Source organism: Neofelis nebulosa, chromosome 17 (genome assembly GCF_028018385.1).
Source record: "Neofelis nebulosa isolate mNeoNeb1 chromosome 17, mNeoNeb1.pri, whole genome shotgun sequence".
In the NCBI taxonomy this organism is placed as follows: domain Eukaryota; kingdom Metazoa; phylum Chordata; class Mammalia; order Carnivora; family Felidae; genus Neofelis; species Neofelis nebulosa.
Window position 1 is genome coordinate 54752961 of NC_080798.1, and position 16458 is coordinate 54769418.

The 16458-nt window shown below is 44.2% G+C and overlaps 1 protein-coding gene across 2 annotated transcripts in view; it reads right to left on the reverse strand.

Moving 5' to 3' along the window:
• CDYL2 (chromodomain Y like 2) overlaps nt 1-16458 on the reverse strand; it is a 170151-nt gene that overhangs the window by 89370 nt on the left and 64323 nt on the right. Inside the window, exon 1 of one of the 2 annotated variants that reach the window (XM_058709494.1) lies at nt 1614-2053. The exons of the other annotated variant lie outside the window; for it this stretch is intronic. Within the exon in view, the coding sequence (XP_058565477.1) occupies nt 1614-1616 (3 nt within the window). The 5' untranslated portion in view covers nt 1617-2053. Of the gene's footprint in view, nt 1-1613; nt 2054-16458 lie in introns of those variants that run through there. 2 annotated transcript variants of the gene reach the window in all.

The following is a 16458-nucleotide window of genomic DNA, read 5'->3' on the forward strand; positions in this document are numbered from 1 at the left end:
ACAGATGTAGAAAGTGAGGTTTGGAGGGTTGAAGTGCTTGCTCAAGGACCAGCCGTTGAACCCAGGCCTACCTACCCCACTACATGAGATCCATATCGCCTGACCGTCATAAACACAGTTGATGTATACTCTGATGCAAGGCAGGTTGGAGGAGAGTTGGCCAGGCTCAGGAGCGGAACTGGCCACTACATACTAAGATGTAGCAGTCCAGTCTGTTCAGTGTTAACCTGATGCCAAAGGCTTCAGCAGCAGATGGTTGGTGGTGGGTCGTGGGATGGAGAACCCAGAACAGTGGGCCAGCAGGTGGCATGGGGAAACCTGCCCAGGTAAGAGGGTCCCAGAAGCCAGGCCTTTGTGGAGACAGAATGCCAGTCCCGAAGAAAGGTACTGACCAGAGCAAGGCAGGGTCCGGGATCTGGAAACACAAGCAGGGTACAGAGGAGGCAAGCACTTAGGGTCAGGGAACAATGCAGGGATCCAGGAGCAGAATCAGGAAGCCAGGCGGAATTGTTCTAGGCAACAAGACCAAAGTTCTGAGCTTGGCAACTTAAATGCTCCCAGAGAACCGAGCAAGAGCTCCTGAGGTTCCCAAAGAACTCCTTTGAAGAGAAGAACATTCTTTTGGCAAGTAGTGAATGAGCACCTGTTATGTCCCAGGCCCAGGAGAGGCCCTGAAGATAGAGCCTTACATAAGACAGACGCAGTCCTTACCCACCGTGAGCTTGAACTAGGGATTCAATACAAGCCAAGATCATCATGACCATCATTTTCATTTTCTGCATCATCACCTGGGAATAGGGTCTACGAGTCTTCATTTTAACAAGACCACTCACTAGTCGTTGGCATGCGATAAATTTTGTTTTCACCTCTGTGGACAGTTCCTGCTTTTCCAATATGGGGACCAGCCAGCAACTCAAAATTGAGACAAACAAGTATCCGTACCCCAAGCTCCCTGGAGGAAACCACGGTCACCTGGGATCCCAATCCTGAACCCCTTCGTGCTGCCACCTGTCCTAGGAGGCTAGACATAGTGACAGGAAACAAGGAGGACGTCCCCAACAAGCTTCACACTGTGCAGTCATGGAGGACAGGAAGCACCTTGCTCACAGCTTGTGTCTGTCTGTGCAGAGATTATGGCAACATAATCGGCCCAAGGGGAAACCGAGGTCTTCCTTGCTCACCTTCTTTCCCAGCCCAGCCCTCCTCTGGCATTTCTGCCTCTCAACACCATTAATTCAGGGGGGCTTCCAAAGCACCATCCACTTTCCCTGTGCTGGATCATTTCCCAACAGTGTTCCCAGGCCCCCATGCCTCCATACTGTAAAGCTACCAGCCTTTAATGACAGAGCAAAAGGTGGGAAGAGAGGGAACTGGGGCTTCTCCAGGGCCCCGAGACTACGTAACATGCACACAGACTGAGACTAACGCACTCAGCTGGTTCTGGGAGCGCACCTCCATTCCCCTTCCCTCCCCGTCCGGTCCATGCTGGATCCTGGAAACCACTGACGCTCACCAGAACTCTGAATGCCAGGAAACCAATGAAGCAAGGACTAGGGACTAGGTCTGCCTGTGCAGAGTTGATGCTACTTCCTGCCATGTTTGCGAACACTCACCATTTAGTGCCCAATGACCGGGCAGTGTACAAACAAGCCACGCACATGAATGCCTCCAACGAACCTTGTTGTCGTTTTCATTTGATCCCAACAGGAAATACTCGGGCGATGAGTGTGCGCTCTTCTAAAGAGCAAAGGAACACTGTGCTCTGCTGACAGTCTTTCGACGTCGAGGGCACTTTGCCAGGAACTGTCTACCTGTGCCCTCGGTGTGGCTTCTGAACAAGTCGCTGCTGCCCGAAATGCAAGTCCCCGGGCATTTCTCCCTGGGCCCCAGGATGCATTTTCCTCCCGGGCCAGTACACACATGAGGGTTGGCTGCAGCTACACGCGCTCGTTAGCGAGTGACCGCGGCAGTGGGCTTGTAATATTTGCAATGCCGTTTCCGGTTTTAAAATTAAACCCTGAGAGCCCAACCAACTTCAGAAACGGAGCGTGTGTGGTTGCTTAAAGGCTTTCTTTAGAGTCACTACGGGGGGAACTGATCTTGAATAAGAGAATAGACTAAAATAACCAGAGAGAACCCACATCTTATCATCACAAGGAAGTGGCCACAGAGAGATGATGTGCTCATACTCAAGAGACTCTGAACACGGCACACACGTTTCCGCTGCGACCCCAGAAAAATGTCACCTGCTCGCAGGCAGTCGGAGGCATCCTCCTCCGTGTCCCCAGGGCCCGAACCAAACCAGGAGTACAATAAATCGCGATGAGAACGATCCCCCCCGCCCCCCCAGGACAAGAACAGTGAGGAGAACGATCGCTGCCATCATCTGGCTGTCCCCACGTGCAGGGTCCCGTGAAAGGCTTCACATGCAGGAGCTCACAGATTCCCCGAAGAAATCCTCCGCAGTAACCACTGCTCTCGTTCCCATCTGATAGGTGAGCAAACCGAGGCTCAGGCAAACTCAGGGGTCTGCCTACAGTCACACCCTGGAGCCTGGATTCAAACCCAAAACTGAATAAAGCCTGAGCTCTTTCCCAAGGCACAAGCAGGTCTGAGCAGAGAAAACGCTGTCCCGCAGGAGAGTCCCTCCATTGGGACCCTACTGGAGGAAGTGGCCCATCCGCCCATCCACCACCCACAGAACCCGAGGCCAGGAGCGCCTCCCACCCCACCCCCACTCCACACTGGGGGGCCAGGCACCAGGCAAGGCCAGGGAGAGATTCCGACCATTGCCCCGTGCCGGTACCTACAGGCGGTGCCAATGCCCCCTGTGGAGATGCTCCCTGATGACGAGGGGGCTAGGGAACTCCTCAGGAGCTCAAGGAACTTCTAAAAGAGCTCTGTAAACAAATGAAAACAAAAGCGCCCAGGGATAAGCGAGCACTGAGTCGTCATATAATCGATAGCAGCACTCTTTTTAGTACTGAGGTTCTTGGCTGCACGTTGGCATCACCTGGGGAGTCTTTAAAACGCCAACAGGGGCGCCTGGCTGGCTCAGTCCGTTAAGCGTCCAACTGCGGCTCAGGTCACGATCTCCCGGTTCGTGAGTTCGAGCCCCGTGTCGGGCTTTGTGCTGACGGCTCAGAGCCTGGAGTCTGCTTCGGCTTCCGTGTCTCCCTCTCTCTCTCAGTCCCTCCCCCGGCTCGCACTCTGTCTCTCTCTCAAATTAAACAAACACAATTAAAACTTTTTAAATACCAATAAAATGTAAGTAAAGAAGACAAGAATGAATAAATGGATGAACGAATGAAAACCAATGCTCAAACCCCAAATTACTGAGGTAACTGGGTTTGGGATATGGCCTGGGCATCGAGGTGTGATCCCAATGTTTACAGGTACGTGAAATAACAGAGCGCCTTACAATCAAAGGGGTCTCAGAGTCAATGAAAGCAAAGGCTGTGCTCAATGCTCAGAATTTACCCGAGGAACTCAGATGCCCCGAACACTCCCGCTCCTTTTCATGAGAAAGCACATCAGGGCAACAACAGCGAAACGATCCGCAACAGGATGGCTCTGTGGGCTTCGTGTATATTTTCTCTGTCTTCCTCAGAACAGACATAATACTGGCTTCATAAGGCCCATCTTGCATATTAGAAAGCTGACGCTCAAAGAAGTTCCATGAACTCGCCCAAGGTTACAGAGGAAGTCATTGGCAGCTCCCCAAGCCTGTGCCCTTTCCAAAACAGTGTGCTGGCTTTGCCATATACTGTGTTCCCTCTACATACAGGGCTAGGAGACAGAATCCAAGGGTACGTGAGCCACAAACCCTGAACTCCGAGAGCTTATAATCCACTCCGGGCGGCAGACTGGCACCCGAGACATCATCCTCCAGATCACCCTGAGCTCTCCAGCACGCCAAGGGCTGAGGAAGTCCACAGAGGAAAGCTGATCCTTGACAGGAAGAGTCGTCTCCCATGAAGAAGAACTCTCTGGACTTGGCCCTTGGAGGATCAGAAGGGCTTCTACGAGCACAGCAGAGGGAGAGGGCAAAGGCACAGAGGGGCCCTGGAGCCGTGACCCCACCCTGCCGCAGGGTGAAGGCCTCTGACCTGCTAAGATCGACAGGCGTGCTGTATACCCTCCCTCCAGAGCCTCCTGAACTGCCACGGTGCCAGCTTCCGGCACCTGCTTAGGCTTACCGTCTGCCTCTGGGTGCACGCAGGTATGCGACGTAGGTCCGGGAGTTCCTGGAGAGAAGAAAAGCAGCCCCAAGAGCCGTCTTGAGCCGTCTCCTCCTAGGAGCTGTGTCTCCCGGCACAAAGGCTGCATTCCCGGTGCGTGGCCCCGAGAGTAGGGAGCTTGGCCCAGAAGGGTTGTATTAATTAATCCCTGGCCTGTTATCAAGTCCAGCTTTGGCCTCGCTGCCCTCAGGAGCCGAGCCAAACATCCAATCTACAGTTTGTATCCAGTCTGCGGCTGACTCTGAGGCTGGGAGATGGGATGTGGCTAAGTAAGCACCTTAAGTCCAACTCCTCCTGAACCCCAGATTCACCAGATGCTGACCTCAAGGGTCAGAATGCACCCTACCTTGGGAAGCACCACCACACTCCAGATGCTGGGATCCCCCTGGGGGACGAGGTGAGACAAACGGCCCTCCCTCCCTGGCACACTGACTTTACCTACACAAATCCTCTTTTCTGCTTGATCCTATGGGTTACTCCCCTCTGTTCCCCACGGAGGGGTTGGCAAACCACAGCCTGCAAATCTGGCCCACCGCCTATTTTTGTAAATAAAGTTTTATGTGTAACACAGTCACGCCAATGTTTGTTTACATATTGTCTCTATGCAGCCACTTTGCCATCACAAGGGCAGAACTGAGCAGCGGACAAAGAATGAATGTCCTGCAAAACTGAAAATATTTATTACTCTCTGTCTGCCCTTCCACTTAACCAGTTTGCTGATCCCTGCCAGAAAACAAAGAAGAAAAGGAGGATGAGGGCGCTGAGAGAAATGACTTCTGTCACAGGGCTCTTACTTCCGTGCTAGGACGGTTCTTTCTCTCAAAGAACACATCTGCTCTAAAACTCTGGAGCTAGGGGCGCCCAGGTGGCTTCGTCGTTGGAGCACGTGACTCTTGATTTCAGCTCTGGTCATGATCTCCCGATCATAAGATTGAGCCCCACATCGGGCTCTGCACTGAGCATGGAGCCTGCTTGGGGTTCTTTCTCTCTCTCTCTCTCTCTCTCTCTCTCTCTCTCTCTCTGCCCCTACACTGCTCATTCTCTCTCTCTCTGCCCCTACCCTGTTCATTGTCTCTCTCTCTCTGCCCCTACCCTGCCTATTCTCTCTCTCTCTCTCTGCCCCTACACTGCTCATTCTCTCTCTCTCTCTCTCTCTCTCTCTCTCTCTGCCCCTACCCTGCTCATTCTCTGTGCCCCTACCCTGCTCATTCTCTCTCTCTCTCTCTCTCTCTCTCTCTCTCTGGCCCTGCCCTGCTCATTCTCTCTCTCTCTCTCTCCCTGCCCCTACCCTGCTCATTCTCTCTCTCTCTGCCCCTACCCTATTCATTGTCTCTCTCTCTCTCTCTCTCTCTCTCTCTGCCCCTACCCTGCTCCCTGCTCATTCTCTGTGCCCCTACCCTGCTCATTCTCTCTCTCTCTCTCTCTCTCTCTGCCCCTACCCTGCTCATTCTCTGTGCCCCTACCCTGCTCATTCTCTCTCTCTCTCTCTCTCTCTCTCTCTCTCTCTGGCCCTGCCCTGCTCATTCTCTCTCTCTCTCTCTCTGCCCCTACCCTGCTCATTCTCTGTGCCCCTACCCTGCTCATTCTCTCTCTCTCTCTCTCTCTCTCTCTGGCCCTGCCCTGCTCATTCTCTCTCTCTCTCTCTCTCTCTCTCTGCCCCTACCCTGCTCATTCTCTCTCTCTCTGCCCCTACCCTGTTCATTGTCTCGCTCTCTCTCTCTCTCTCTCTCTCTGCCCCTACCCTGCTCCCTGCTCATTCTCTGTGCCCCTACCCTGCTCATTCTCTCTCTCTCTCTCTCTCTCTCTCTCTCTCTGCCCCTACCCTGTTCATTGTCTCTCTCTCTCTCTCTGCCCCTACCCTGCCTATTCTCTCTCTCTCTCTCTCTCTCTCTCTGCCCCTACCCTGCTCATTCTCTCTCTCTCTGCCCCTACCCTGTTCATTGTCTCTCTCTCTCTCTGCCCCTACCCTGCCTATTCTCTCCCTCTCTCTCTCTCTCTCTCTCTGCCCCTACCCTGCTCCCTGCTCATTCTCTGTGCCCCTACCCTGCTCATTCTCTAAATAAATAAATAAATAAATAAATAAATAAATAAATAAATAGACATTTTGAAAAAAAGAAAAAGAAAACTCTGGAGACATCCTCCTTCATTCAAGGTGAAGATCCTCTCATTAGCGTGGCTCATAAGATCCTGTAAGACCCTCCATCCACCTCAAACACATGACACACGCATGGCATGAAGGGTATGTGCGCCTTGCCTGCAGTAAGGGGAGCTGTTTTATGAAGCGACTGTTTCACACACATAGACATACACACACATTTGTGTAGCGAGCCCACAATGCAAGTTTCTTTTGGGAGATTCACTCTCAAAAGTCTGCAAGCCACTACGCTAAAAAGAACTCTACGAATTAGATCTCACAGATAGCCACTTCTCTGCAACACCAAGTCACAAGACCTCCCACCTGGACCTCTGCCGCGGCCTCCCGCAAGGTCTTCCTGCTTCCGGCCTTGACCCCCTACCAATGCATTCGGCACACGGTGGCCAACTCCAAAAGGCCCCGGGTGGTTTCCCACGGCCTTAGGAATTAAACCCAGGTTTCCTATCCCAGCCCATGGCATTAGCCAAGGTCTGGAGCCTGCCTGCCTGCCCCACTCTGGTACCACACTCCAACCGTGCTGCCTTCTATCAGTTCCTGGGACATGCTGAGCTCTTGGCCACCCCAGAGTCTCTGTGGGTAGGTATCATCCCTTTGGATGCTGGGGTTGAATGGGGCTTCGTTAAGTGAGGCAAATACATTAACGGACTATGCTGGGGGTAGAAGGGGCTTGAATATTCCCAGTTCCCATACACATACACTCACATATGCCTCACCAACTCCTGTCCACCCTTTTGTCCCCACTTTAACATCACCTCCTCGGAGTATCTTCCCTGACACCCTCTATCAGGGACGCTATATTTTTAGCGCTCTTTTCTATCCCTTGCAACACTTACTGAAGTTATAATGGGCAATCTGTGATTCGTGGTGACTGTCCCCTTTCACCGGTGGATGGCACGCCCCATGTAGCAAGGTCTAAGTGTGTCCTGTCCACCGCCGCGTCCCCACCAGGTCCCCCTGGCCCCCGGTAGATATCCAAGAATGGATATCTCACTGAATGACTCGGTCAACAAATCTCACCCTACTCTCTGCAAATCTCAGCCCACAAACGTCAAATTCTCATTTTCACGCTTAGGAACTTTACTCAGTCACCGTGCCCTAAACTGTATCGGAAGTCCCAGCAGCGCTCAAGCAAGTCAGTGTCCGACTAACCTGAGAAACCTGAACCCAGGAAGAACTGGAAAATACTTGGCACATTCTTCTCCTGAAAGCCTGCCGGCCTCATGTGGGTGGTGTGCTTTTGTGACAAGCACGTGTCCCCCTACTCCGGGGGAGTGGAGATCAGAGTTCTCTAAGGTCCAGGAGAGTGAACCCCATTTTTTCAAATCCTCACCTGCCCCAAACATTCTTGGTATCATTCCACCCACAAGCTTCTAATATGCTGGGACGTCGAGCTTTCATATTCTGAACATGGGTGACAATTTAAAAAAAAAAAAAAGCAGTGACATCTATTTCAAGTTCAAAAATGATTTGCTAATCCAGAAAAAAATGTCAAGTTCAGATGAATTAAGACTGGCCATGAGTTCAAACTGCAGAAGCTGGCTAACGAGTCCTTGAAAGTTCAGTACAATATCCTATTTTTGTGTATATTTGACACTTTCCACATGAACACTGAAAATTATTTGATGAGTATTGAGTGACTCTAATCAATATTCATCCATATATTTGCTTCCAATAAGAATTTGTTTTTAAAACTGGCAATGAAATGAAGGAGTCTGTAAAATAAAGAGATTGCTTTTAGTTCAACAAACAATAGTACAACCCTATCTCCAATGTAATTATAATGCTTTACTAAAATAACATTAAACTATGGATGAATTTCTAATTACATTAAAAAGTAAAATTCTGTTTAGAGCAAGTTTTAAATAACTAAAAACACAGTCTCAACTACAGAGCTTGGCATTCGACACATATTTATTGAATGAAAGACCAGCTGAGGCATCTAAAAAAACAAAGAAGTGAAGCTATTTTTAGCTTAAGTAAAATGAAAAAAACAGATTAATAACATCTAGAGTTCAGATCCTGGTTCTGATATCCTTCTCCAATAAAAGGAACAAGGACTCCTTGGAGAATTGGCGGATTCTAGGAGCGAGGCGGGGAATAGACAAAATGAACCTTGAGCATCTTGTGGCACCAATAGATAAAAAAGTGACCCAGAAAGGGGGGAGAGGGTAGAGGCATATCAAAAGGACAGAGGAGCCAAGCTGAAAGAGCATCCAGGGGCCAAAGCTGAAACAACAAAGCAAACACGAGAAATAATGCGGCTTATAACCAGATAATCAAGATTATAAAATAAATATCCACGAATCTGATCATATCAATTAGTGATCAAATAATTAGACCACTAAGGGAGAAGAGATAAATCTCCCATAGAGAGGAATTCTGAATAATTTATGTAGATATTCCCCCATCAAGAAGGGGGCACTTAGCTCCCCACCCTTGAGTGTAGGCTGAGCTCCCTATGAAAAGAAAAGAACCATCACAGTGGAGAAACCAGACAGTCATGACCTCAGCCAGGTGATCAAGTCAACACCAGTAGTGACAAGTCATGTTGACAGCAGGCACCCTTGAGATGATGTGATGAGAAAGGCACTTCACCTCTGGGGTCTTCCTCGTAAAAACTCATCACCCAGTCTCGTCATGAGGAAAATATCAGGCAAACCTAAACTGAGGGACACTAGGCAAAAAATACCTGCCGGGTATTCCTCAACACTGTCAAGAACATCAGAAATGAGGAGAGTCTGAGAAACTCACAGATCAGAGGAGGCCAAGAAGACATGACAACTAAATGTAATGTATTAGCCTGGATGAGATCCTATGTTCTATAAATGAGCCAGAGATGGCCTCTGTCTACTGACCTCTGGGTTGTTTACTTCTTCATAGCAGGTTGTGAAGCCCATGGTGCAAAAGTCAAAATCTTGCACATCTAATTGTTTTAAATATAGCCCAGATGAGCAGTTTCCAGCCATTTACAGTCTGTTTGCTTTGAATACTCTGCAAAACTGTGCCCATTATTTGCTGGTGATAGGTAAGATAAACTCTGTAACTATAAAGACTGCAGGCTCCTGTTGCCCTTTGGAAGTCTCTGACCCAAAGACACTTCGTTGGGCTGGGAAATGATACCCCTTCACCTGTCCCTTCTCCTCTGGGAGTTCTCCGCTCTCCCCCTTGAGTAGCGACCTCTGTCTACCATAGCCTCTGGACAGTCTCATGCTGTGAAGGGTATCTTCCACATGCAAACCTGTCAAAGCATCACCGGAATAAAGCTTGTGCGTTCTACTGACACCTTACCGTCCTATCTTTTTCCTTGACCAGCCCCCAAAACCCTCGATTTGGGAATAACAACATCAAAAAAAGGATGTCAGGGAAAATCTAACGAAGTCCAAACAAAGTGTAAAGTTTAATCAGTAGTGATTTACCAATACCAATCTCATTGTGACAAATGAGAAGACCAGGGGCTATCATCCTTTCCCCAGTGTCCATGCATACAGCATAAATGTCACTCCAGGAGATGTGAGCTTCTGTCCGCACCCCTAGCCTTTCAGTGGGATAGAGGTTCTGCCCCAGTGGAGAGAGGCCATCAGGAGTGGCCTGGGCAAACTGATGTTATTTGGAACAGAGCATGGAGAAGATCATGCCTAAGGACATTGTTGAAAACAATGGAGACATTCATGGCAAGCAATTAAGAGGGGACTAGTAGTTCCATGAAACTAGTAGGAATACACAAAATGACAGACAAGTCATAAGTTTAAAAGAGAGAAGCAGAGAAAGGGACAATCAAGAAGGGACCTTCTGGGATCACACTCATCACTGGAAATCCAGAGGCCTGGGCATATGTGTTAGGCTATGCCCACTCAGTAGCAATCAGAGCTGGATGTGGAGCAGACTTGAAAGCATTCGCCTAATGGACCCATTAGCAAAGCGTAGGAGCCTTACTGATTCAAGGGGTTAAAGTATAACCTCTGATCAAACATGACTGAACAATAAACTACAATACTCCTGGGAAGACAGGTTTAAAACCACACTCATCCGTGTTGGTCTGTCTGCATGCCTAAGACTGTGTGCATGCCTAAGCTACACCCTTTCGGAAGCAACCAGGGAAGGAACATCCCAGATACCAGACCCCAGCACAGAGCAAAATCGTAAACCATCTAAGCTGTGAAAGTAGTCTCCAAACCACACACAAACCCAATGGTCAAGAGTGAAAATCTAACTGGTTGGAGGGGCATAAGCATGACTTTTAACCAATAAGTATCTTATGTTGACCCAAGGAAACCCAAGGTTTCCTGAATCCTCGGGAAACCAGGATAACAGATAAAAATAAGAGGGAAAAGCTGAGCAGGGACATCAGAAGGTACACAATGCAGGGAAAATAGACTTTACAAAATTAGCTCAGCCTACCTATTAAACACACAAATAAATGAACAAACATAAACAACAACAAGCCATGGTGGGGGGTGGAGAAGAAGAACCAGTATCCAGATTTGTTACAATATATTACCTAAAATGCCCCATAATCAAAAATTATGAGAGATGGAAGAAACCATGAAGGTGTGATGAATACACAGGGGGAAAAAAGCAGGCACCAGAAACTGTCTTTGAGGGGGCCCACACGTTGGATATAGCAAAGACTTCAAAACAGCTATTATAAATATGTTCAAATAACTAAAGGAACCCATGTTTAAAACATTAAAGGAAAGTATGATGACTATGACACACCAAATAGAAAATATCAATAAAGAGATAGAAATTATTTTTTTAAAGAGAGTACCAAATGGAAATCCAGGAGTTGAAAAGTAAAATAACCAAAATGAAAATATCATTAGCAAGGCTCGACAACAGATCTGAGTTAGTAGAAGACAGAACCAGCAAACTTAAAGATAAATCAGTAGACACTATACAACCTGAAAATGAGAAAGAGAAAAGAATGAAGAAAATGAACTGAGCTTTAGAGAAATGCAGAACACCATTAAACACACCAATATATGCATAATGGAAATGCCAGAAGGAAAGAAGAGAAAGGAGAAGAGAAAATATTAAAAGAAATAATGGCTGAATATATCTCAAATTTGATGAGCAATACTAATCTACAAGCCCAAGAAGCTCAACAAATGCTAAATAGAATAAACACAATATCACACCTGAATATATCATAGTTAAATGCTGAAAGCCAAAGATATGGAAAAAATCAATATAAGAGTAAGAGAAAAATGACTCATCATATATGAGGGAACTACAAGATTAATAGGTGACTTCTGACCAGAAACAATGAGACTAGAAGGCAGTGGGACAACACATTCAAAGTGCTGAAAGAAAAACTATCAACCAAGAATACAATATGTAGCAAAGATAACTTTCAAAAATTAAAGCAGAGTAAAGATATCCCAAGATAAACAACACAGTATTTCTTGTAAAGCAAACACTTAAATAACAAAAAAAAATATATGTATAGCCAATACTCCAACAAAGGAGATTTAAATTTTTTTCAGTTATTCAATTACTACACAAGAAGGTAGAAAAGTTGGGGAAAGGAACAATGTATAGATAGGACAAATAGAAAACAAACATCAAAATGACAGAAATAACACTAGACATACCAATAACAATATTATATTTAAATGACCTAAACAGCCCCATTAAAAGGGATTGCCAAATTGGATTAAAAAAGCAAAAACCAACTATATGCTGGCTACATGAAACATACTTTAAGTACAGAGACACAAATTGGTTAAATGAAAAAGGATGGGGAAAGATGTGTCATGCTAAATTTCAAAAGAAAGCTGGAGTGGCCATTTGAATGTCAAAGTAGATTACTCAGCAACGTGTATCACCAGGGAAAAGGAGTTATTTCCTAATGTTGAAAGGGCCAGTTCATCAAGACGACATAAGCATAACATTTATGTACCTAATAACAGAGCTTCATAATACCAAAGGCAAAAACTGATAAAAAATGGAAGAAGACAGATCCACAATTATTGTCAAAGGCTTAAATATACCTCTCAAAAAAATCAATAAAACAAGTACACAAAAACTCAGCTCATATATAAAAGAGCAATACGGAAAAATTTGAACACTACTATCAACCAACTTGACCTTGTGGCCAATCCACCAGTACTAGTGACTCCTACTTGACTAAAACGCTATACCCAGTAATGAAAGAATAAACATTCTTGCTAAATGCATACAGAATATCTACCAATATAGCCCATAGACTGGGCCTTAAAACAAGTCTCAATAACGTTAAGAGAACCGAAGTCATACAAAGTATGTTCTCTGACCAAAGTGGAATTAAGTTAGAAATTAATAATAGAAGAATGTCTAGAAAATCTCTATTTGGAAATTAAGGAAAATACTTCTAAATAATCCATAGGTCAAAAAAATAATAATAATCCATAAGTCAAAGAAGAAATCAAAAGGAAATTAGAAAGTGTTTAAAAACTTTTTTAATGTTTTATTTATGTTTGAGAGAGAGAGAGAAAGAGCATGAGCAGGGGAGGGGCAGAGAGAGGAGGCGACACAGAATCTGAAGCAGGCTCCAGGCTGCACGCTGTCAGCACTGAGCTCAACATGGGGCTTGAACTCACAAACCATGAGATCATGACCTGAGCCGAAGTCAGATGCTTAACTGACTGAGCCACCCAGGTGCCCCAGAAAGTGTTTTAAACTGAATGAAAATGAGGGGCACCTGGGTGGCTCAGTTGGTTAAGAGTCCAATGTCAGCTCAGGTCATGATCTCGTAGATCGTGAGTTCGAGCCCCAGGTCAGGCTCTGTGCTGAAAGCTCAGAGCCTGGAGCCTGCTTCAGATCTGTGTGTGTCTCTCTCTGCCCCTCTTCTGCTCATGCTCTGTCTCTCTCAAAAGTAAATAAACACTTAAAAACTAAAAATAAATAAACTGAATGAAAATGAAAACACAACATATCAAATTTGTGATATGCTGCAAGAGACTGTGTTAGGAAAGAAGTGAAGCCTCAAATCAATTATCTCAGATTATACCTGTAGAAACTAAAAAAAGAGAAACAAATTAAACCCAAAGAAGCAAAAGAAAGAAAGTGATATCAGAGGAAATATTAATAAAATGGAAAGCAGAAAAATGAGAGAAAAATCAATGAAACCAAAAGCCAATTCAATGAGAAAAATCAATAAAATTGATAAACCTGTATGGAGACTGATCAGGAAAAAAGGAAGAATATAATAAGGTAATAATATCAGGAAAGAGTGAGGTGATATCAGTATAGATTTTGTAAGTATTTAAAGAATTATCAGGAAATATTATCTTTTTAACTTTTTTTCCAGTAAATTTGACAACTTACATGAAATGAACAAATTCCTGGAGGAACAGAGACAAGGCGCTTGAATTCAAGAAGAAACAGACAACGTGAATCACTCTGTATCTATTAGTAAATTCAATCTGTAGTTCAAAATCTTTTCACAAGGAAACTCCACCTTTACCAAACATTTACTACTACTACTACTACTACTACTAATAATAATAATAATAGTAATACCAATTCAACACGAACTCTTCCAGATAAATGAAGAGAAGGGAATACTTCCCAACTCATTCTACCCAGGGCAACATTATCTTGCCACCAGAACCACACAAAGATATTACAAGAAAAGAAAACTAACAACAAACTAGTATCTATCATGCACATAAATGCAAAATTTCTTTAATTTCAGCTAATATAATCCAACAATATATTTAAAAGATTAGAGAATATAATCAGGTAGAATTTTATCCCCAGAATACCAGATTAGTATAACATTCAAAAAAAAAGTCAAAGTAACTCACCACATTAAGAAAACAATAAAAAGATGTGGAAGACTTATAGAATGAAAACTACAAAACACTTTCAAGAAAAATTTTTAAAAACCTAAGTAAATAAGAATATCATGTTCAGGGGCGCCTGGGTGGCGCAGTCGGTTAAGCGTCCGACTTCAGCCAGGTCACGATCTCGCGGTCCGTGAGTTCGAGCCCCGCGTCAGGCTCTGGGCCGATGGCTTGGAGCCTGGAGCCTGTTTCCGATTCTGTGTCTCCCTCTCTCTCTGCCCCTCCCCCGTTCATGCTCTGTCTCTCTCTGTCCCAAAAATAAAAAATTAAAAAATGTTGAAAAAAAAAATTAAAAAAAAAAAAAAAAAAAAAAAGAATATCATGTTCATAGGTCCAAAACTCAATATGCTGTGATTTCAATTCTCTAAACTGGTCTACAGAATCAACACAATTCTAACCAAAATTCCAATGGGCTTTTTTGTAAAAATGAAAAATCTGATTTTAAAACTCATATGGAAATTAAAAAGAACCTACATTATAAAAACAAATTTGAATTGCTAACAGTATCTAATTTTCAGACTTACTGCAAAGGTACAGTATTCAAAACAGTGGGATATTGTTGTAAAGATAAACAGACCAGTGGGATAGGATAAGGAGCCCTGAAGTCAATCTAAACACACATACAGACAACTGAGAGTTGACAAAGGGGCAGAAGCCATCGAGTAGAGAAAATATAATTTTTTCAACAAATGGTGCTGGAACAAATGAAGATCCATATGCACAAAGAACTTTACTCCATACCTCACACCATATACAGAAATTAATTCAAAATGGATCATAGACCTAAATGTAAAACCTAAAAATACAAAACTTCTAGGGGCACCTGGGTAGCTGTTGGTTAAGCATCCAACTCTTGATTTCAACTCAGGTCATGATCTCACAGTTCGTGAGTTGGAGCCCCACATCGGGCTCCGCATTGACAGCGTGGGGCCTGCTTGGGATTCTTTCTCCCTCTCTCTATCTGCCCTTCCCCCACTCTCTTCCTCTCTCTCAAAGTAAGTAAGTAAGTAAGTAAATAAATAAATAAATAACTTTAAAAAAATCTAAAAACTTCTAAAAAAATACACAAGAAAACCTTTGTTACCTCGGGTTAGACAAAGATTTCTTAGATGTGACATCAAAAGCACAATCCATAAAGGAAAATAATTGGAAAATTGTACTTAAACAAAGTAAAAACCTCTGCTCTTTGGAAGAAACCATTAAGAGAATGAAAAGGCAAACCATGGACTGAAAGGAAATATTTCAAACATGTATCTGATAAAAGATTTATATCCGGAATAAAGAACTCATAAAACTCAATAATAATAATAATAATAATAATAATAATAAAATTTCTTAAATGGGCAAAAGATTTGAGCATAGCACTTCACCAAAGAAACTAGAAAGATGGCAAATAAGCACATGAAAAGATTCTCAACATCATTATTCATTAAGGAAACGTGAATTAAAACCACAATGGGATACCATCGTACATGTAGGAAAATGGCTATAATTAACATTAGTGGCCATATCAAATATTAGATGTGGAGAAACTAGAACTCTCCTCTAATTTTGGTAGGAATGTAAAATGATACAACCACTTTGGAAAATAGTTTGGCACTTTCTTAAAAATTTAAAACACACATCTCCTGTATGATCTCTGTACTCCGTTCCTACCAAAAGAAATCAAAGCATACAAAGAGATTGCAGTGTATCTTTACAATGGGCTATCACTTAGAAATTTGTTAAAAATGAACTCTTGATACACACAAGAACATGGGTAAATCTCAAAATAATTACACTGAGTGAGAGAATCCAGATGAAAGGGAAAGCACACTGTACAATTCCATTTATATAAAACTATGGAAATGCAAACTAACAGAAAAAAGAACAGTTGTTAACTCAGGATGGGTGGAAGCAGTGGGAGGGGAAGGAGGGATTATTCCAGATGATTCCAGAAGTGGAAACATCTGGAAGTAATGGATATGTTCATTAGATGGGCTGAAGTGGCAATATCCCAGGTACGCATGTCGAAACATTAAATTTTATACTTCAAACACATATGATTGGTTGCATATCTGCTGTACCTCCATAAAGCTGTTAGGTAAATACCCTCCAAGAAATAAGAAACGATAAAATAATTTGCATGCAAAAGAAGAACAGGATTTTTATTTGGAATAAATAAGAATAAAAATAAAGTTCTTGACAATTAAAAACCTAAGGACATATTGAGGAGGGCACCTTTTGGGATGAG